Raw genomic sequence first — 16,904 nt, forward strand, 5'->3', positions numbered from 1 at the left:
AGACCTTTAATCCACATTCATCAGTTGTCAGCATTTTACCCATTTTCTTTATTATTTGCACTTTCTCACTTGCCCTTTCTCACAGACTAGATAATTTTGAAAGTCCCTTCTCTTAGTTGGAGTTATGATTCTACATGCAGAAGCTTCCTTCCAGGTCATAGGATTTTAGAAAAATTGGGATCCTGCTGGCATTGCTCTTCACTGCACTTAGCATAAAATCCGAACTCCCCAAGGAGTCTGACCCTGATCACCTCTCTGCCTTCATCCCCTACTGCTCCTCATTTGAATCACCATGCTGCAGTTACATTGGTTTTCTTTTTCTTCCTCATACTTGCTACACTCATTCCTGGCTCAGGCACTTTGCAGTTATTAGTTCCTCCGCCTTCAACACACTTTGCTGGTTTTTCCCATGGCTGGGGCCTTCTAACATTCCCTGATGCCCTAAGACCTCCCTCCCACCCCAACTCCTACAAATTATGACAGTCCCTCACGGTGCCTCTTCTCACTATCTTTGGTGATCTTGTTTATCTGTTTGCTTGCCTTTTGGCTGTCATTCCCAATAGAATGTAAGCTTCATGAGCACAGAGGTCTTGTCTGTCTTATTCTTTATCACGTCCTCAGTACCTGGGTCAGAGACACTCAACACATATTTGTTGAATAAATAAATAGGAGAGCAAATGAGAACATCTGGGCAAAGACATAACACATATAAGGATAGATGTTAACATTTGACAACCTGTACAAAACAGCAAGAGTGTAACTCTTTTATAAAGGTAAAGAAAAACATCCTTGTCTCGTGGGGTATCATATTTATCCATTCTTGCACTGCTAAAAAGAAATATCCAAGATTGGATAATTTATAAAGAAAAGATGTTTAATTGGCTTATGATTCTGCAGGCTGTACAGGAAGTACAGCAGCTTTGGCTTCTGCAGCAGCCTCAAGAAGCTTCCAGTTATGGCAGAAGGCAGAGGGGGAATGAGGCATCTCACATGGCAGGAGCAGGAGCAAGATGCAGAGTGGGGGAGGTACTACACATGTTTAAACAACCAGATCTCATGAGAACTCACTCACTACCACAAGGATAGTACCAAGGAGATGGTATTCGTGAGAAATCCCCCATCATGATCCAGTCACCTCCCACCAGGCCCCACCTCCAACAGTAGGGATTACCATTCAACATGAGATTTGGGTGGGAACACAGATCCAAACCATATCAGTTGTATTGTAACTGACAGAGTTTGAAGAAGGTGCCCCCGAGAGTGCCCCATCCCAAAGATGTGGACTTTTCTCAGAAGCCAAAGTGCATTGTGCTGCATCTGTTTGAAAAGATGGAAATTTGCTAGCTTTCCTGGTGCAAACTCCTTATGTGGTTGATACAAGAAATACAGGGTGGGGAGGGTTATTTTTACATCTGAATGCCTATGAAACTGATTAAGCATGCCTCAGTTATTTAGGAAACTAGCTTCGAAAACTTAACCACATTGAGATTTCTTTCAGTGGAGCCCATGGATAATTCTATAGTGATGCTGTGGGCAGACACGTTTTTCCGTGAGTTCCTTTCTCCAGGGTCACTCTTGATCTATCAGAATGCAGTTTCCTAGCCTCCAAATGGTCTGTCAAATTGGAAATGTACATGCAATTCCATTAAGAAGCCTGAGTCTTTCCCTCATAATCCATTTCCTGTCAGGTCTAATTATTGCCGATTACCTTGAAAGCTCTTTGTTCTGGGTAAAGTTCAAAAGCTTCTAAGTTTGAAACTGGCCTCCTCCTCAACCACAGGAGAAAAGTCTACCATCATTTATTGTAGAGATGACTAGAAATTATAAAACCTGGAGAAAATGGAATGAACAAGCTCTTTGGTTGGAATGGAAATGAACTGGAAAAATGGTTGCTAAAAGTTTCTGTTTATTCACTTAACTTGGTAAGAGTCACCATTTAAAAGAGAAAAAATAATTTATCACTTAATCAAGGAAAATTCTGACTTATAAAGATTTAAAAGGATAATATCTTAAAAATAAATTATTGCCATTAAGCCAAACTATCTGGAAGAGTGTATATGTAAGGAATAAATAACAGAATCTGGAAGTAGATTTCCTGGGGTTTGAATCCCAGCTCTATAACTTAATTGCTGTGTGACTCTGGGTAAGATGTTTAACTTCTCATCTCTGTTCCTCAGTTTGCCCATCTATGATACAAACATCCTAACAGTACTTAGCTCACAACTATTTTAGGATTAATGAGATTAATGTAAGCAGAGTACTTACAATAGTACCCAGCACATTAAGCACTAATGAAGCATTTGCTATTATTTCTTCTCTCTTATTCCCTATGTCCAAATAAAGAAAAAAAGAAAGTCTTGTATCTGCAAAGTACCCTTTTGATACATCACTTAAGTTTGATCCTAAGAACAGCCAGGCAACATTGGTACAGGTTTCTTCTCTACTTTATAGACAACTAGTCACAGATTCAAGGTCATTTAGCTGGTAAATGCCTGAACTCTAACTCGAACCCAGGCCTGGTGATTCGGATGTTGGCAGCCTCTCCACTGCAGTCTGCTACCTGTGTCATTGATCACAGTCATTGGCTCAAGTTTGAAACGAGCACTGCCTTCTAAGCAGACAAATCCTTATAAGATTTATAGCCAAGAGCCTCTATTAAATCTTACATGAACTTGAATGTTTTTGAAATAAAAAATAAGTGAAGGTAAGTAAAAGCTTTTATTTGAACAGAAAACTATCTTCTCTGATGTATCTGACCCAAACATGGAAGCATTACTTTCATTTACATACACACACAAACACCGAGATAAACAAACCTAGAAAGACTAATTATTTTTCTCATCTCTCCTAAGCAAAATGTCAAAAGAAAACAAACAGTCCAGGGGAAAAGTAAATTAGCTTTGTAAAAATCCTTTTCATTAGAAAGACCTAGAATTCTAGTAGCTGTATAGGTAAGGCACATCTGTTTATTTTTAAACACAATACACATAATTTGCGGATTATCTGGTTCTCAGGATTCTAGTGACTATCAGGGGAGGTCCAGCTTTGGCAAGGTTAGAGATGATGCCATACAGTAATTACTTAGAAAAAATAATAAACAGTTTCAAACAATGGTATAATTCCCATCAATATCATTTTTTATTTTCATTTTTGCCCATCATCGAAGGAAAAGCAGAGAAGCTTAATTTGATTTACAGAGGGAAAACAACTCTGAATGTACTTTTTTTTTGTTGGGGGTTGGGGTGTAAGGAGAAAAGGTTGACCGGCTGGTTTTCATCTATATGCCATAATTCTCTGTTTAGTTTACACTATTAAACTCCAAAGCTTTTGCTTTAATCTTAACTGTTACAGTATGCCTTATTGCAGAGTCTATCATGTCGCATCTCTGATAGGGTTTCCGACTTTGGCAAAGCACCATCCCTCAAGCTGGTCCTTGCCATATGGGTAGTAAATGCATCCAACATTTTTTCATTGGCGCCTGCATCATTATGTTTTGTCACCAATGGTTTCCCGGGTTTTCAGTAAATTGCTGCATATACTGTGGTTTGGAGATGCCGAGATGAGCTCTGAACATTTATTTATCTGTATGCAGCTAAGTCCTCATTAGGGCCTCCCTGTCCTGCTATCCTTTTTCAGATGACCTAACATCTGTTTGTTGAAGGAAGGGCATGAGGTGGGGGGTGGTGTGAGTGGAGAAGCCATAAAAAGAAAAGAAAACAAAAAGCAGGAGGAGACCAATGTGAGGGAAAACAGCTTTCCAGGAGCCCTTAACACTAAGTCAGGAAAGGAGGAGAGGGGAGGAGCAAAACCTACCTGATCTGTCATCGTTTTGCGTATCACATCTTCGGCACAGCTCTGGGATCGTCTTGAGTGATGTGACTGAATACTGAATGGGAAGCCGGAAAAGAGAGGGCATAAAATCACAATTTAAAATGCAAACATTATTTCAGATTGGCCAGAAAAACAAAACACAAGAAGTGATACTTGGGTACAACATGCATATTCAGAAAATTTATCTCATTTTACCCTAAATGAGCTTCGTGGTGATCTGGCAGCATCCTAAGATCTACCTGCAAGCATCTAACCATATGTAGTTTAAAAAGAGGGCCGGGCAGACCTTCTTTAACAAAAATCGGTGGGCATAGTCTGCAGACACTCTCTTCCTCTTATCACTTCTGCTACTTGTGGAAGACGGAAGAACTGTGTGACCCTAAGAGTTTCAAGAAGATGGCCTTGATAATTGCATTCTGAATCCTAAGGGTGAGCTTGTGTGTGAAAAGCCAAGTACAGGAGCACCTGGCTTCCTGCAGCACTGGGGGCAGTTAGGAGACGTGTCTGGGCCGATGCTGACTGGACTATGCAAAAGTCCCTAATGTTGCCACTTGCCTCAGATTTTAGTGCATAGCATCCATTATCATACCAGGGTAATGTCATAGGTAGTTAAGAGGGGTATGGTTCTGTGTTTGAAAGCTCATCTCTTTCGCATACAGATTAGTTTGAGTGGAAAGAAACCACCCTCCGGGCTCAGTTTCAGCACCCACTTAAAGGCTGGTTTTTGGGATAACAAATTATGACACAAGGGGGCATATGATTGGAAGAGCTAAAACAAATGTGAAATCAATAGCTATGATTTATGGGGATGACATGTGACGCCAATCAATCTTTCTTTAGAGGAGGGTGTTTTAAAACAAAATAAATAAAATGAACTTGTTTTCTAATAAAAGACCAAGTCAGAGATTATCTTCAATCACACTCATACTTTAATTCATAAAATGCAGCTTCCTAAAACTACTTTGCTTTTTACCTCTGGGGACAATGTTCTTAATATAAATGAGTTTGTATTATAAATTATTTCACCACTGCAAAATTTGGGGGGATTGAGAGAAAGCATTTAATCTAAAAGAAAAATGATCGCAGGAAACTCATTAGGATTACTCTAGCATTACAAGTGAGGAATGTGTAATTAGGACACATTTATCAATAAGCAGGTACTTTAGTTAGCTTGATGTCGATAGATGAAGCAAAGCGTCTGCATTGAGATGTCCTTGTGCTTTCCCCAGGCTACCAGGACAGCAAGACATAGGGTGGAACTGTTGTAGATATTGTCAGTTTGCCAACTACATGTCACAAGCAAATTAAATTTCCAGTATTTGCAAGTGAAAAATGAAATCTCAAATGACTAATTAGAGAAATTACCCTTACCTGTCTGATGCAATAATATCCTGTTTATATTGGCCAATGCCTCAGAGACTACAGGTGCTTTAGCAAACCCACCCATGTGCTCAGAGGGAGGGATGACTGCCTATTAAACCCAAAATTAACCTATAAGTAGTTTTTTCATGTTATGTTTTTGGGGTCCTGGGGTAACACGGGTACAGAAGGCATTTTTCCTGGTACTAATAAGGTACCTTATGTTTCTGGCCAAGTACAAGCTCTCTAAGGAATCTGGTAGCTTCTTGAGACCAGCTGGTACAGGTTAAATAATTACACAGCCTATAATTCAATTAAAATTGGGCCTTTTGTTTTGGTTGCCATGTGTCCCATGAAACACCCTTTGGCAAAGTCTCACTCTTTTTTTTTTCTTTTCTTTTCATCCAAGGCAAGATTTTAGAAAGAGAGAATCTAAGATGAATTGTGTTTTAGTTAATGAAAAATTCGGTAAGATTTGTTCACTGAACTTAATGATAGATATCTGATTAAAATGGGTGAGCTGCTATCTGTATTTCAAGGCACATGCTTCCTAACTGCCATCTCCCACCCAAAGTCAGACATATCAGAATCTCTGAAGTATTCACTGTCGCTTCAACTCTTCTTATTTGCCCTCAAAGGCCCATAGTGTGCAGTAAGTTTTAACTTAATGAGGTTTAAATTTGAGCAGCACCTGGCTGGGATGGGGACCGAGTCAGAGGCAGGCACTAGCCTATCGAAGCCACTGCCGCTGCCTCAAACTAAATCACTTGTGGCACTTAGCCCCTCCACCCAGAGTCACATAGGAAGTCACTTTGGTGAAGGCATATGTTTTAATTCTCTGGTAACAATGACTAGAGAAAATATCATGTGTTCCTCCTGGGACTAGAAATAAAAAGTACAGCAATCCAAACAGGACGACAGGTTATCCAGAAAATCAAAGTTTTGATAAATTTTAAGGGTATATGGAACGTCAAATTTGGCAGTGACTCCAATCTACATTGTGAACAAATCCATCATTTTTTATAAAGACACAAGACAAAATCAATTTGTGGATGTTTCAGTAAGTATAAATACTACTCTTTGGATGGAAGAGAAGGCTTAAGGGAGTGCCGTGAAGACTGTTAAGCTGTGATGTGAAAAAATGCACAGGAAACACATAACTCACAAATCAGCATCCAAAAATGTTTCCACATTTGCAAATTTGGGAATGAGCGAATGATCCAAGAAGTCTCCCTTGCAAGTATGCATTGTGCTACCATCTGGGAGCTGAATGGAAGGCTTCCCAGGCCTTCATCCCAGTTCACAGGACAGATGGCCTTTTATAAGGAACTGTCAGATTGCCAACATACCTCATTCTCAGGACAATGGCAGGCTCCCAGGGCAGCAACTACTGTTAGTTTGGCCCTATGGGAACCAAAGCCCAGTGCATCTTCCCTGCCTGTGTCTTCCAATCCAAGCTTTTGTAGCCTGTTCCCTTGACTCCTATTGTCCTTGGGTGAGAAGAGTGAAGAGGGGACTTGCAGTTAGTTGAGAAGTATTAACATCTTCTATCTCTATAATTTATTCCTGTTCTAGAATTCTTCCAGAGGTTATTCCTAGTGAAAATAGGCTTTTTGATCTAAATTTGTTTTCCAGACTTCTTTTCCACTTCTCTAGCATGACTCAGGAAGAGCTCTGTCAAAGGTTGACCAGCTGCCTCTGCCTCCTCAACGTCCCTGTGCTTCCAAAGTTTTGTTTGCCTTCTGTTTCTTTACTCAGGGGTCCCCCTTTCCTACAGTGCCCTCCTCCAGCTATGCAAATGCCACCATTCCACAAGGCAAGGCCAGCTGCGCTCTGCTTCTCCACAAAGCCCTGGCTGATTGCTTCAGCTCTTACTGACTTTTCTCTTTTCTTCTCTTGGTAAGTTTCTGCCTTGTCTTGTGCTGTGGCGTTTCTTATCTGTAGGTGTTGGCTTCCATAAGCACTTGGGGGAAAATGATATTTTTGATTTGTATATGTGCATGGCACACAGGGACTGATTAACTGTTTAACTGAAATACCAAGATGTGTACATATTGACTAATCCCTGGGCATAATATTATAGACATTCAAAGGAGCTCTTTCATGTTTAGACAGTAAGTGGGACTTTCCTCCAGGCCTTTATACTAACACTAGAATTAATCAGCTTTCTGAAATAAGAATTTGACTAACGCTCTGCACAGCCTATAGGACAAAGACAAGACACCTTAGCATGGCACCTAAAGCCTTCCATGAGCTCAGCCTCATCTCACATTGTCAACTTCTTTTGATTGTGGCAGTAACAAATTTCTTGTTGGTTGCCCTACCTATTGTTTTGCTGGTCTATACCTTTACATATGCTATTCCATCTGAATGCCATTCTGCCCATTTTCCTAAGCAAACGCCTTTTAATTCTTCAGGCTTTGCCTGGGTATCACTTCTACAAAATCTTTTCTGACCCCTGACCCATAAGGAAGTAATGCCAGTTTCCAAAGTGTGGTCTCTGGACCAGTGATACCAACACAACCTAGGATTTGTTAGAAATTCACATTCTTGGGCTCCATCTCAGACTTACTGAATCAGGAACTCTAATGGTGGGGCTCAGTGATCTGTTTTTTCACAAGCCACATAGGTGATTCTGATGCATAAGGAAGTTTGAGAACCATTGTTCTATATTATTTCCTTATGTTAGGCATAAGTCCATTACAAACTCATCACATGATGGTTCTCCTATATGTTTACATAACTGCTTTCTCTGCTTCCCAAAGGTGTGGACAATATGTTATTTACCCAAGATACTAGGCAATTATTAAACTGAATTAAATAAGTTCCTCTAGATATGAGAACTAATGAGGCAGGGATATAGTTCAGTCCATAATTTTGGTGGCAGTAGTAGTAATAATGTCAGCAGTTAATATTTACATAGCACTAATCTTAGAAAAACCCATAATTACAAGCCTAGCAATAAATCATTTTATATTTTTAAAAATTCTTAATATATTAATAGCATGAATATTAGCTGATGGCTGAACCTTTTGTATAAAGGACGATGAATTTGGAGCCATAAGATCTGGATGGAAGTCCTAGTTCTGACACTTATTAACTCTATGGTTCTGGACAAGTAATTCATTTAAGATCTCTGGGGTTCAGTTTCCTTATGTGTAAAACACAGATAATTATATGAGATAATGTAGATGCAATCATTTTACAAACTGTAGAGCTCTAGTAAATGTCTGCCTCTTCTCTTTATCCTGTTTTCTATGTTTGCTTTCGGAGCTTCCCTCCTCATTTTTATTTCTGCCATGATTTTAAGCTCAGTAAATGAAGATATGAGACCTAGTGAGGCGGGAAAAGAGGGGTAGAGCTGGGATTAGAAAGAAAAGGAAATATAGCTCAGCCTGTTTTGGTACATTATTTGGCTTTTCTTTGCTCTTTCCTCACTCAAGAGAGTCTGCAGCCCAGGGCTGACATTGAAAAGTCAGCTTTAGCCACTTCACAGAGGTGATACGGTGCAAGATCATCCTATACATCCCAGCCTACGCCAGTCAATTTTGTCACCATGCCATGCAAAACAGTCGGAACATGCATGAGATTCATAATGACAATGCGTGATTTCTACATTGGGCTGCGGGGATCTCTGACCACCCTAGATATTGTTCAGGGCTGAAAAGCCTTGGCCCTTATTCCTGAAAACTGGAGCCAACTGAGCAAACGAGCAGACATTACTCAAATGGTAATGAGCCACAGAAAATGAAAGAACTAACATCCCAAGAACCTTTGCAAGCTGGAGACTGTTAAACTACTAAAGCCCCATAAAAGTTTCCAAAAGAAACAATTAATCCAGACATCCAAACAACCATGGTGAAATTCATGATTTCTCACACGGTTTTCCAAAATTCAGGCAGGTATCTCAACAGCCACACAATAAAAACAATGGCAATAATGTGTACAAGCAAAGCTGGGAGTGACAGCGAAGACATGTAGCTGAAGAGAGATTTTCAGAACATAATATTTTTCTAAAATTTTGGCCTTCCCTCCAAAGGCCTGCACTTCCAGTTCAGGAAGACTTCATGCCCTCCATTGCAAACTATGTTCCACTGCCCCTTCTCTTACGACATGGCACTAACAGTCTGCCCCTCCACTGCCAGCCCTTTGCTGGGGCTCAGGTTTCCTCTTTTCCCATCTCCTCGGGACTCCTGCCTGCCGCCATTCTTTCCTCCCTCCCTTTCCTCAGCCCACTCTCACCACTGGCTTTCTCCTCTCGTCCTATAAAGATAAGCAAGCCCCCCTACCACCTCAGGACACTCTGCCTCCTTGACTGAGCATGGGCCTTTCTGCTCTTGCATTCATTAGCCATCTCTTTCGAAAGAATTGTCTCTGTTCTTGTTTCTATTATCTCATCTCCGCACTTACTCCTCCAGCCGTCATGATAGGGCTCTGCCTATCACCCAAAAGACATTGTGCTTATTAGGGCCACCAAGGGGTCTTCCAGAGGGCACTTTTCAACTCTCATCTTTATAATGACCTATTTGCCACTATCAACTATTGTTTTAAACTCCTTAAATTCCACGCCCCCTTGCCTTTTTAGCTCCCTTAGTTTTCATTTTTTTATCTCTGAAAACTTATTTCTAGTTCTTTTGTAGAAACCTCTTTTTCTAGACCCTACCACATAGGATATACTCCTGCACAGTTCAATTTTCGGAATGTTCTTCTCTTTCCACATTCCATGTTTACAGAGATGACCTTAACTATACTCCCGGTTACAACCACTGCCTCTACATGGTAGAGATACTGGTGACCCACACTTTCATGCCTCTATCTCACTCTGCTTTAAATTCATTTCTTCCAACCATTTGAGTTACATTAATGAAAATTATTATAACTAATCCTGTTTTCAAATGAATTTGAATTTTGCTTTGGTACCTTATTTTTATCATATCTTCCTTCCAAGAGGTTTTTTTTAAAAAAATTAAGTTTAATTTAATTTTGTTACTGCATTTTAGGTTTTGCAGTACATGTGAAGAACATGCAAGATTGTTGCATAGATACACACATGGCAGTGTGATTTGCTGCCTTCTACCCCTTCACTTATATCTGGCATTTCTCCCCATGCTATCTCTCCCCAACTCCCTACCCCCTGCTGTCCCTCCCCTATTTCCCCCCGACAGACCCCAGTGTGTGATGTTCCCCTTCCTGTGTCCATGTGTTCTCACTGTTGAACAACCACCTATGAGTGAGAACATGTGGTGTTTGATTTTCTGTTCTTGCATCAGTTTGCTGAGAATGATGGCTTCCAGGTTCATCCATGTCCCTACAAAGGACACGAATTTGTGATGGCTGCATAATATTCCCTGGTGTATATATGCCACATTTTCCCTGTCAAGTCTATCATCAGTGGGCATTTGGGTTGGTTCCAGGTCTTTGCTATTGTAAACAGTGCTGCAATGAACATTCGTGTGCATGTGTCCTTATAGTAGAATGATTTATAATCCTTTGGATACATACCCAGTAATGGGATTGCTGGGTCAAATGGAATTTCTATTTCTAGGTCCTTGAGGAATTGCCACACTGTTTTCCACAATGGTTGAACTAATTTACACTGCCACCAACAGTGTAAAAGTGTTCCTATTTCTCCACATCCTCTCCAGCATCTGTTGTCTCCCGATTTTTTAATCATCGCCATTCTAACTGGCATGAGATGGTATCTCAATGTAGCTTTGATTTGCATTTCTCTAATGACCAGTGACGATGAGCATTTTTTCATATGTTTGTTGATTTCATGTATGTCTTCTTTTGTAAAGTGTCTGTTCATATCCTTCACCCACTTTTGAATGGGCTTGTTTGTTTTTTTCTTGTAGATCTGTTTTAGTTTTTGTAGATTCTGGATATCAGCCCTTTGTCAGATGGGTAGACTGCAAAATTTTTTTCCCATTCTGTTGGTTGCCAATTCACTCTAATGACTATTTCTTTTGCTGTGCAGAAGCTGTAGAATTTGATTAGGTCCCATTTGTCTATTTTGGCTTTTGTTGCCAGTGCTTTTGGTGTTTTCGTCAAGAAGTCCTTGCCTATGCCTACATCCTGAATGGTTTTGCCTAGATTTTCTTCTAGGGTTTTTATGGTGTTAGGTCTTATGTTTAAGTCTTTAATCCATCTGAAGTTAGTTTTAGTGTAAAGTGTCAGGAAGGGGTCCAGTTTCTGCTTTCTGCACATGGCTAGTCAGTTTTCCCAACACCATTTATTAAACAGAAAATTCTTTCCCCATTGCTTGTTTTTGTCAGGTTTGTCAAAGACCAGATGGTTGTATATGTGTTGTGTTGCCTCCGAGGCCTCTGTTCTGTTCCATTGGTCTATATCTCTGTTTTCATACCAGTATCATGCTGTTTTGATTACTGTAGCCTTGTAGTATAGTTTGAAGTCTGGTAGTATGATGCCTCCTGCTTTGTTCTTTTTGCTTAGGATTGACTTGGCTATGTGGGCTCTCTTTTGGTTTCATATGAAGTTTAAGGTGTTTTTTCTAGTTCTGCGAAGAAGGTCATTGGTAGCTTGATGGGGATAGCGTTGAATCTGTAAATTACTTTGGGCAATATGGCGATTTTCACGATATTGAGTCTTTCTAACCATGAGTATGGAATGTTTCTCCATCTGTTTGTGTCCTCTCTTATTTCATTGAGCAGTGGTTTGTAGTTCTCCTTGAAGAGGTCCTTTATATTCCTTGTTAGTTGTATTCCTAGGTATTTTATTCTCTTTGTAGCAATTGTGAATGGCAGTTCATTCTTGATTTGGCTCTCTTTAAGTCTGTTATTGGTGTATAGGAATGCTTATGATTTTTGCACATTGATTTTGTATCCTGAGACTTTGCTAAATTGCTTATCAGTTTCAGGAGATTTTGGGCTGAGATGATGGGGTCTTCTAGATATACAATCATGTCTTCTGCAAATAGAGAAAATTTGACTTCCTCCTTTCCTATTTGAATACCCTTTATTTCTTTTTCTTGCTTGATTACTCTGGCTAGAACTTCCGGTACTCTATTGAATAGGAGTGGTGAGAGAGGGCATCCTTATCTAGTGCCAGATATCAAAGGCAATGCTTCCATTTTTTGCCCATTCAGTATGATATTGGCTTTTGGTTTGTCATAAATAGCTTTTATTATTTTGAGATACATTCCGTCAATACCTAGTTTATTGAGGGTTTTTAGCATAAAGGGCTGTTGAATTTTGTCAAAGGCCTTCTCTGCATCAATTGAGATAATGATGTGGTTTTTGTCTTTGGTTCTGTTTATGTGGTGAATTATGTTTATAGGCTTGTGTATGTTGAACCAGGCTTGGATCCCCGGGATGAAGTCTACTTGATCATGGTGGATAAGCTTTTTGATGTGCTGTTGAAATTGGTTTGCCAGTATTTTATTAAAGATTTTTGCATCTATGTTCATCATGGATATTGGCCTGAAGTTTTCTTTTTTTGTTTAATCTCTGCTGGGTTTTGGTATCAGGATGATGTTGGTCTCACAAAATGATTTAGGAAGGATTCCCTCTTTTTGGATTGTTTGGAATAGTTTCAGAAGAAATGGTACCAGCTCCTCTTTGTATGTCTGGTAGAATTCAGCTGTGAACCCGTCTGGACCTGGGCTTTTTTGGGGTGGTAGGCTCTTAACTGCTGCCTCAACTTCAGACCTTGTTATTGGTTTATTCAGGGTTTAGGCTTCTTCCTGGTTTAGGCTTGGGAGGATGTAAGTGTCCAGGAGTTTATCCATTTCTTCCAGGTTTACTGGTTTGTGTGTATAGAGTTGTTTGTAATAATCTCTGATGATGGTTTGTATTTCTGTGGAATCTGTGGTGATATCCCCTTTATTGTTTTTTATTGCATCTATTTGATTATTCTCTCTTTTCTTTTTTATTAATCTGGCTAGTGGTCTATTTTGTTGATCTTTTCAAAAAACCAGTTCCTGAATTTATTGATTTTTTGAAGGCTTTTGTGTCTCTATCTCCTTCAGTTCTGCTCTGATCTTAGTTATTTCTTATCTTCTGCTAGGTTTTGAGTTTTTTTGGTTTTGCTCCTCTAGCTCTTTCAATTTTGACGATAGGGTGTCAATTTTAGATCTCTCCTTGCTTCTCATGTGAGCATTCATTGCTATATACTTTCCTCTAGGGACTGCTTTAAATGTGTCCCAGAGATTCTGGTATGTTGTGACATAACACATACCAGAAGAACATCTTTATTTCTGCCTTCATTTCATTGTTTATCCACTCAACATTCAAGAGCAAGTTGTTCAGCTTCCATGAAGCTGTGTGGTTCCGAGTTAGTTTCTGAATTCTGAGTTCTAACTTGATTGCACTGTGGTCTGAGAGACTGTTATGATTTCCGTTCTTTTGCATTTGCTGAGGAGTGATTTACTTCCAATTATGTGGTCAATTTTAGAGTAGATGCGATGTGGTGCTGAGAAGAAGGTATATTCCGTGGATTTGGGGTGGAGAGTTCTGTAAATGTCTATTAGGTTTGCTTGTTCTAGGTCTGAGTTCAAGTCCTGGACATCCCTGTTAATTTTCTGTCTCATTGATCTGTCTAATACTGACAATGGGGTGTTAAAGTCTCCCACTATTATTGTGTGGGAGTCTAAGTCTCTTTGTAAGTCATTAAGAACTTGCTTTATGTATCTGGTTGCTCCTGTACTGGGTATGTATCTATTTAGGATCATTAGCTCTTCTTGTTGCATTGATCCTTTTACCATTATGTAATGTCCTTCTTTGTCTCTTTTGATCTTTGTTGGCTTAAAGTCTATTTTATCAGAGATGAGAACTGCAACTCCTCCTTTTTTTGCTCTCCATTTGCTTGGTAAATCTTTTTCCATCCCTTTATTTTGAGCCTTTGTGAAACCTTGCATATGAGATGGGTTTCCTGGATACAGCACACTGATGGGTTTTGGCTTTTTATCCAATTTGCCAGTCTGTGTCTTCTGATTGGGGCATTTAGCCCATTTACACTTAGGGTTAATATTTACATTTACAATTTTTAGCACATTTACAATTAGGGTTATGTGTGAATTTGATCCTGCCATTTTGATGCTAGCTGGCTGTTTTGCGCGTTAGTTGATGCAGTTTCTTCATTGTGTTGATGCTCTTTAACATTTGGTATGTTTTTGGAGTGGCTGGTACTGGTTGTTCCTTTCTATGTTTTGTGCTTCTTTCAGGAGCTCTTGTAAAGGAGGCCTGGTGGTGATGAAATCTCTGAGTACTTGCTTGTTTGGAAAGGATTTTATTTTTCCTTTACTTATGAAGCTTAGTTTGGCTGGATATGAAATTTTGGATTGAAAGTTCTTTTCTTTAAGGATGTTTAATATTGGCCCCTACTCTCTTCTGGCTTGTAGGGTTTCTGCTGAGAGATCTGCTTTGAGTCTGATGGGCTTTCCTTTGTGGGTAACCTGACCTTTCTCTCTGGCTGCCCTTAGCATTTTCTCCTTCATTTCAACCCTGGTGAATCTGACGATTATACGCCTTGGGGTTGCTCTTCTTGAGGAATATCTTTGTGGTGTTCTCTGTATTTCCTGGACTTGAATATTGGCCTGCCTTGCTAGGTTGGGGAAGTTTTCCTGGATAATATCCTGAAGAGTATTTTTCAGCTTGGATTCATTCTCTCTGTCACATTTAGGTACACCTATCAAATGTAGATTAGGTCTTTTCACATAGTCCCATATTTCTTGGAGACTTTGTTCATTCTTTTTACCCTTTTTTCTCTAATCTTGCCTTCTCGTTTTATTTCATTGAGTTGATCTTCGACATCTGATATCCTTTCTTCTGCTTGGCCAATTTGGCTGTAGGAAGTTGTGTATGCTTCGTGAAGTTCTCGTGTTGTGTTTTTGAGCTCCATCAATTCACTTATATTCCTTTCTAAGTTGTTTATTCTTGTTAGCATTTCGTCAAATCTTTTTTCAAGTTTCTTAGTTTCTTTGCATTGGGTTAGAATATGTTCTTTTAGCTCACAGAAGTTTCTTATTACCCACCTGCTGAAGTCTGATTCTGTCAATTCATCATACTCATTGTCCATCCAGCCTTGTTCCTTTGCTGGTGAGGAGTTGTGATCCCTTGTAGGAGGAGAGGCCTTCTGGTTTCAGATATTTTCATCCTTTTTGCACTGGTTTCTTACCATCTTTGTGGATTTATCCACCTGTCATCTTTGTAGTTGTTGACTTTCAGATTGGGTCTCTGAGTAGACATCCAGTTTGTTGATGATGAAGTTATCTCTTTCTGTTTCTTAGTTTTCCTTCTAACAGTCTGGCCCCTCTGCTGTAGGACTGCTGAGGTACACTCCAGGCCCTGCTTACTGGAGGATCACCTGCAGTGGCTGCAGAAAAGTAAAGGTTGCTGCCAGTTTCTTCTTCTATCTTTGTCTCAGAAGGATACCTGCCAGATGTCAGTCTCAGCTCTCTTTTTATGAGGTGACTCTTTGGATATACAGGGGTCAGGGAGCTGCTTGAGGAGCAGTCTGTCCTTTATAGGAGCTCAAGTGCTGAGCTGTGAGCTCTATTGTTCATTCAGAGCTGCTGGGCAGGTACATTTAAGTCTGCTGCTGCAGAACTCATAATCTGCCCCCCGCCCCCCAGCTTTTTTTTCCCCCAGGTGCTCTGTCCCAGGGAGTTAGGGCTTTATTTATGAGTTTCTGTTGTGCTGCTGCCTTTTTTCAGGGCTGCCCTGCCCAGTGAAGAGGCAGCCTAGTCACTGTCAGCCTGCAGAGGCTTTGCTGAGCTCCTGTGGGCTCCACCTAGCTGCTGTGTGAACTTCCCTGCTGTCCTGTTCATACAGGTGTAGTTAGAACTGCCTCTGCAATGGCAGCCCACCTCTATAATGGCAGACTCTCTCTGTAATGGTGGGCTGCCTTGGCAATGGTGGGCTGCCTCAGCAATGGCAAACTACCTCCATAGTGGTGAACTGCCTTGGTAATGGTGGACACCCCTCCCCCATAGAGCTGGACCATCCTGGGTTCAGCTGTGCTTGCTGTGAAACTCTCAATCCAGAGCATTTCTGACTGCTGTTTTTTTGTGGGGTTGGGACCAGCCAAGCCTGATCACCTGGCTCCCTGCCTCAGAGCCTTTTTTTTTTTAGTTGAATGGTTGACTGTCTCCCAGGTGTTCCAGTTGCCTGTTGAAAAGGCGCTGGGATCTGTGTGATTTCCCATGTGGTGACCCACCGCACAGACGGAAACAGTGGTGCTGAGATTCGTGGCACTTTTTTGCCTGGGAATCTCCTGGTCTGGCTTCCTGTTTCAGTCCCCTTTTTAATCAGGTGAATGGGTGACTCTGCCTTCCCAGAGCTCCAATCGCCAGCTAAAATGGCCCTCAGACCTGTGTAATTTGTATGGAGAACTGCCACGCCAGGGCGCTGGCAAAACAGCTGTGCAGGCCAAACCAGCTGGGCTGGCGACCGGTGGGGAATCTCCTCTGGCTGGGAATCTCCTGGTCTGTGGGCAATAAAAATCCATCTAGAAATGCGGCATCCACTCACTCTCACTCTCCATGCTTTCACTGGGAGCTGCAATCCTGAGCTGTTCCCATTCAGCCATCTTGGATCCCTCCCTCGAGGTTTTTTTTATTTTTATTTTTTTTAAATATTTTATGTTAATTGTGGTTAGTATTTGAAAAAACTCAGTAACTCTTTTGACCATTTTAAGAGTACATCAGGAACTACTCTATTGCAATACTAATTTAATTAATATAATGTGTAGTAAGG

The 16,904-nt window shown here is 40.5% G+C and overlaps 1 protein-coding gene across 9 annotated transcripts in view; it reads right to left on the minus strand.

Moving 5' to 3' along the window:
• The window catches only part of SNCAIP (synuclein alpha interacting protein), a 156,059-nt gene that overhangs the window by 57,690 nt on the left and 81,465 nt on the right, over positions 1 to 16,904 (minus strand). For 8 of the 9 annotated variants that reach the window (XM_074382197.1, XM_074382200.1, XM_074382172.1 and 5 more), the window contains one exon: positions 3,814 to 3,886. In XM_074382197.1, coding sequence (XP_074238298.1) covers positions 3,814 to 3,886 — 73 coding nt within the window. Of the gene's footprint in view, positions 1 to 3,813; positions 3,887 to 6,539; positions 6,681 to 16,904 lie in introns of all 9 variants that reach the window. The other variant, XM_074382205.1, reaches the window with a different exon arrangement.

Source organism: Saimiri boliviensis, chromosome 1, assembly GCF_048565385.1.
Source record: "Saimiri boliviensis isolate mSaiBol1 chromosome 1, mSaiBol1.pri, whole genome shotgun sequence".
In the NCBI taxonomy this organism is placed as follows: Eukaryota; Metazoa; Chordata; class Mammalia; order Primates; family Cebidae; genus Saimiri; species Saimiri boliviensis.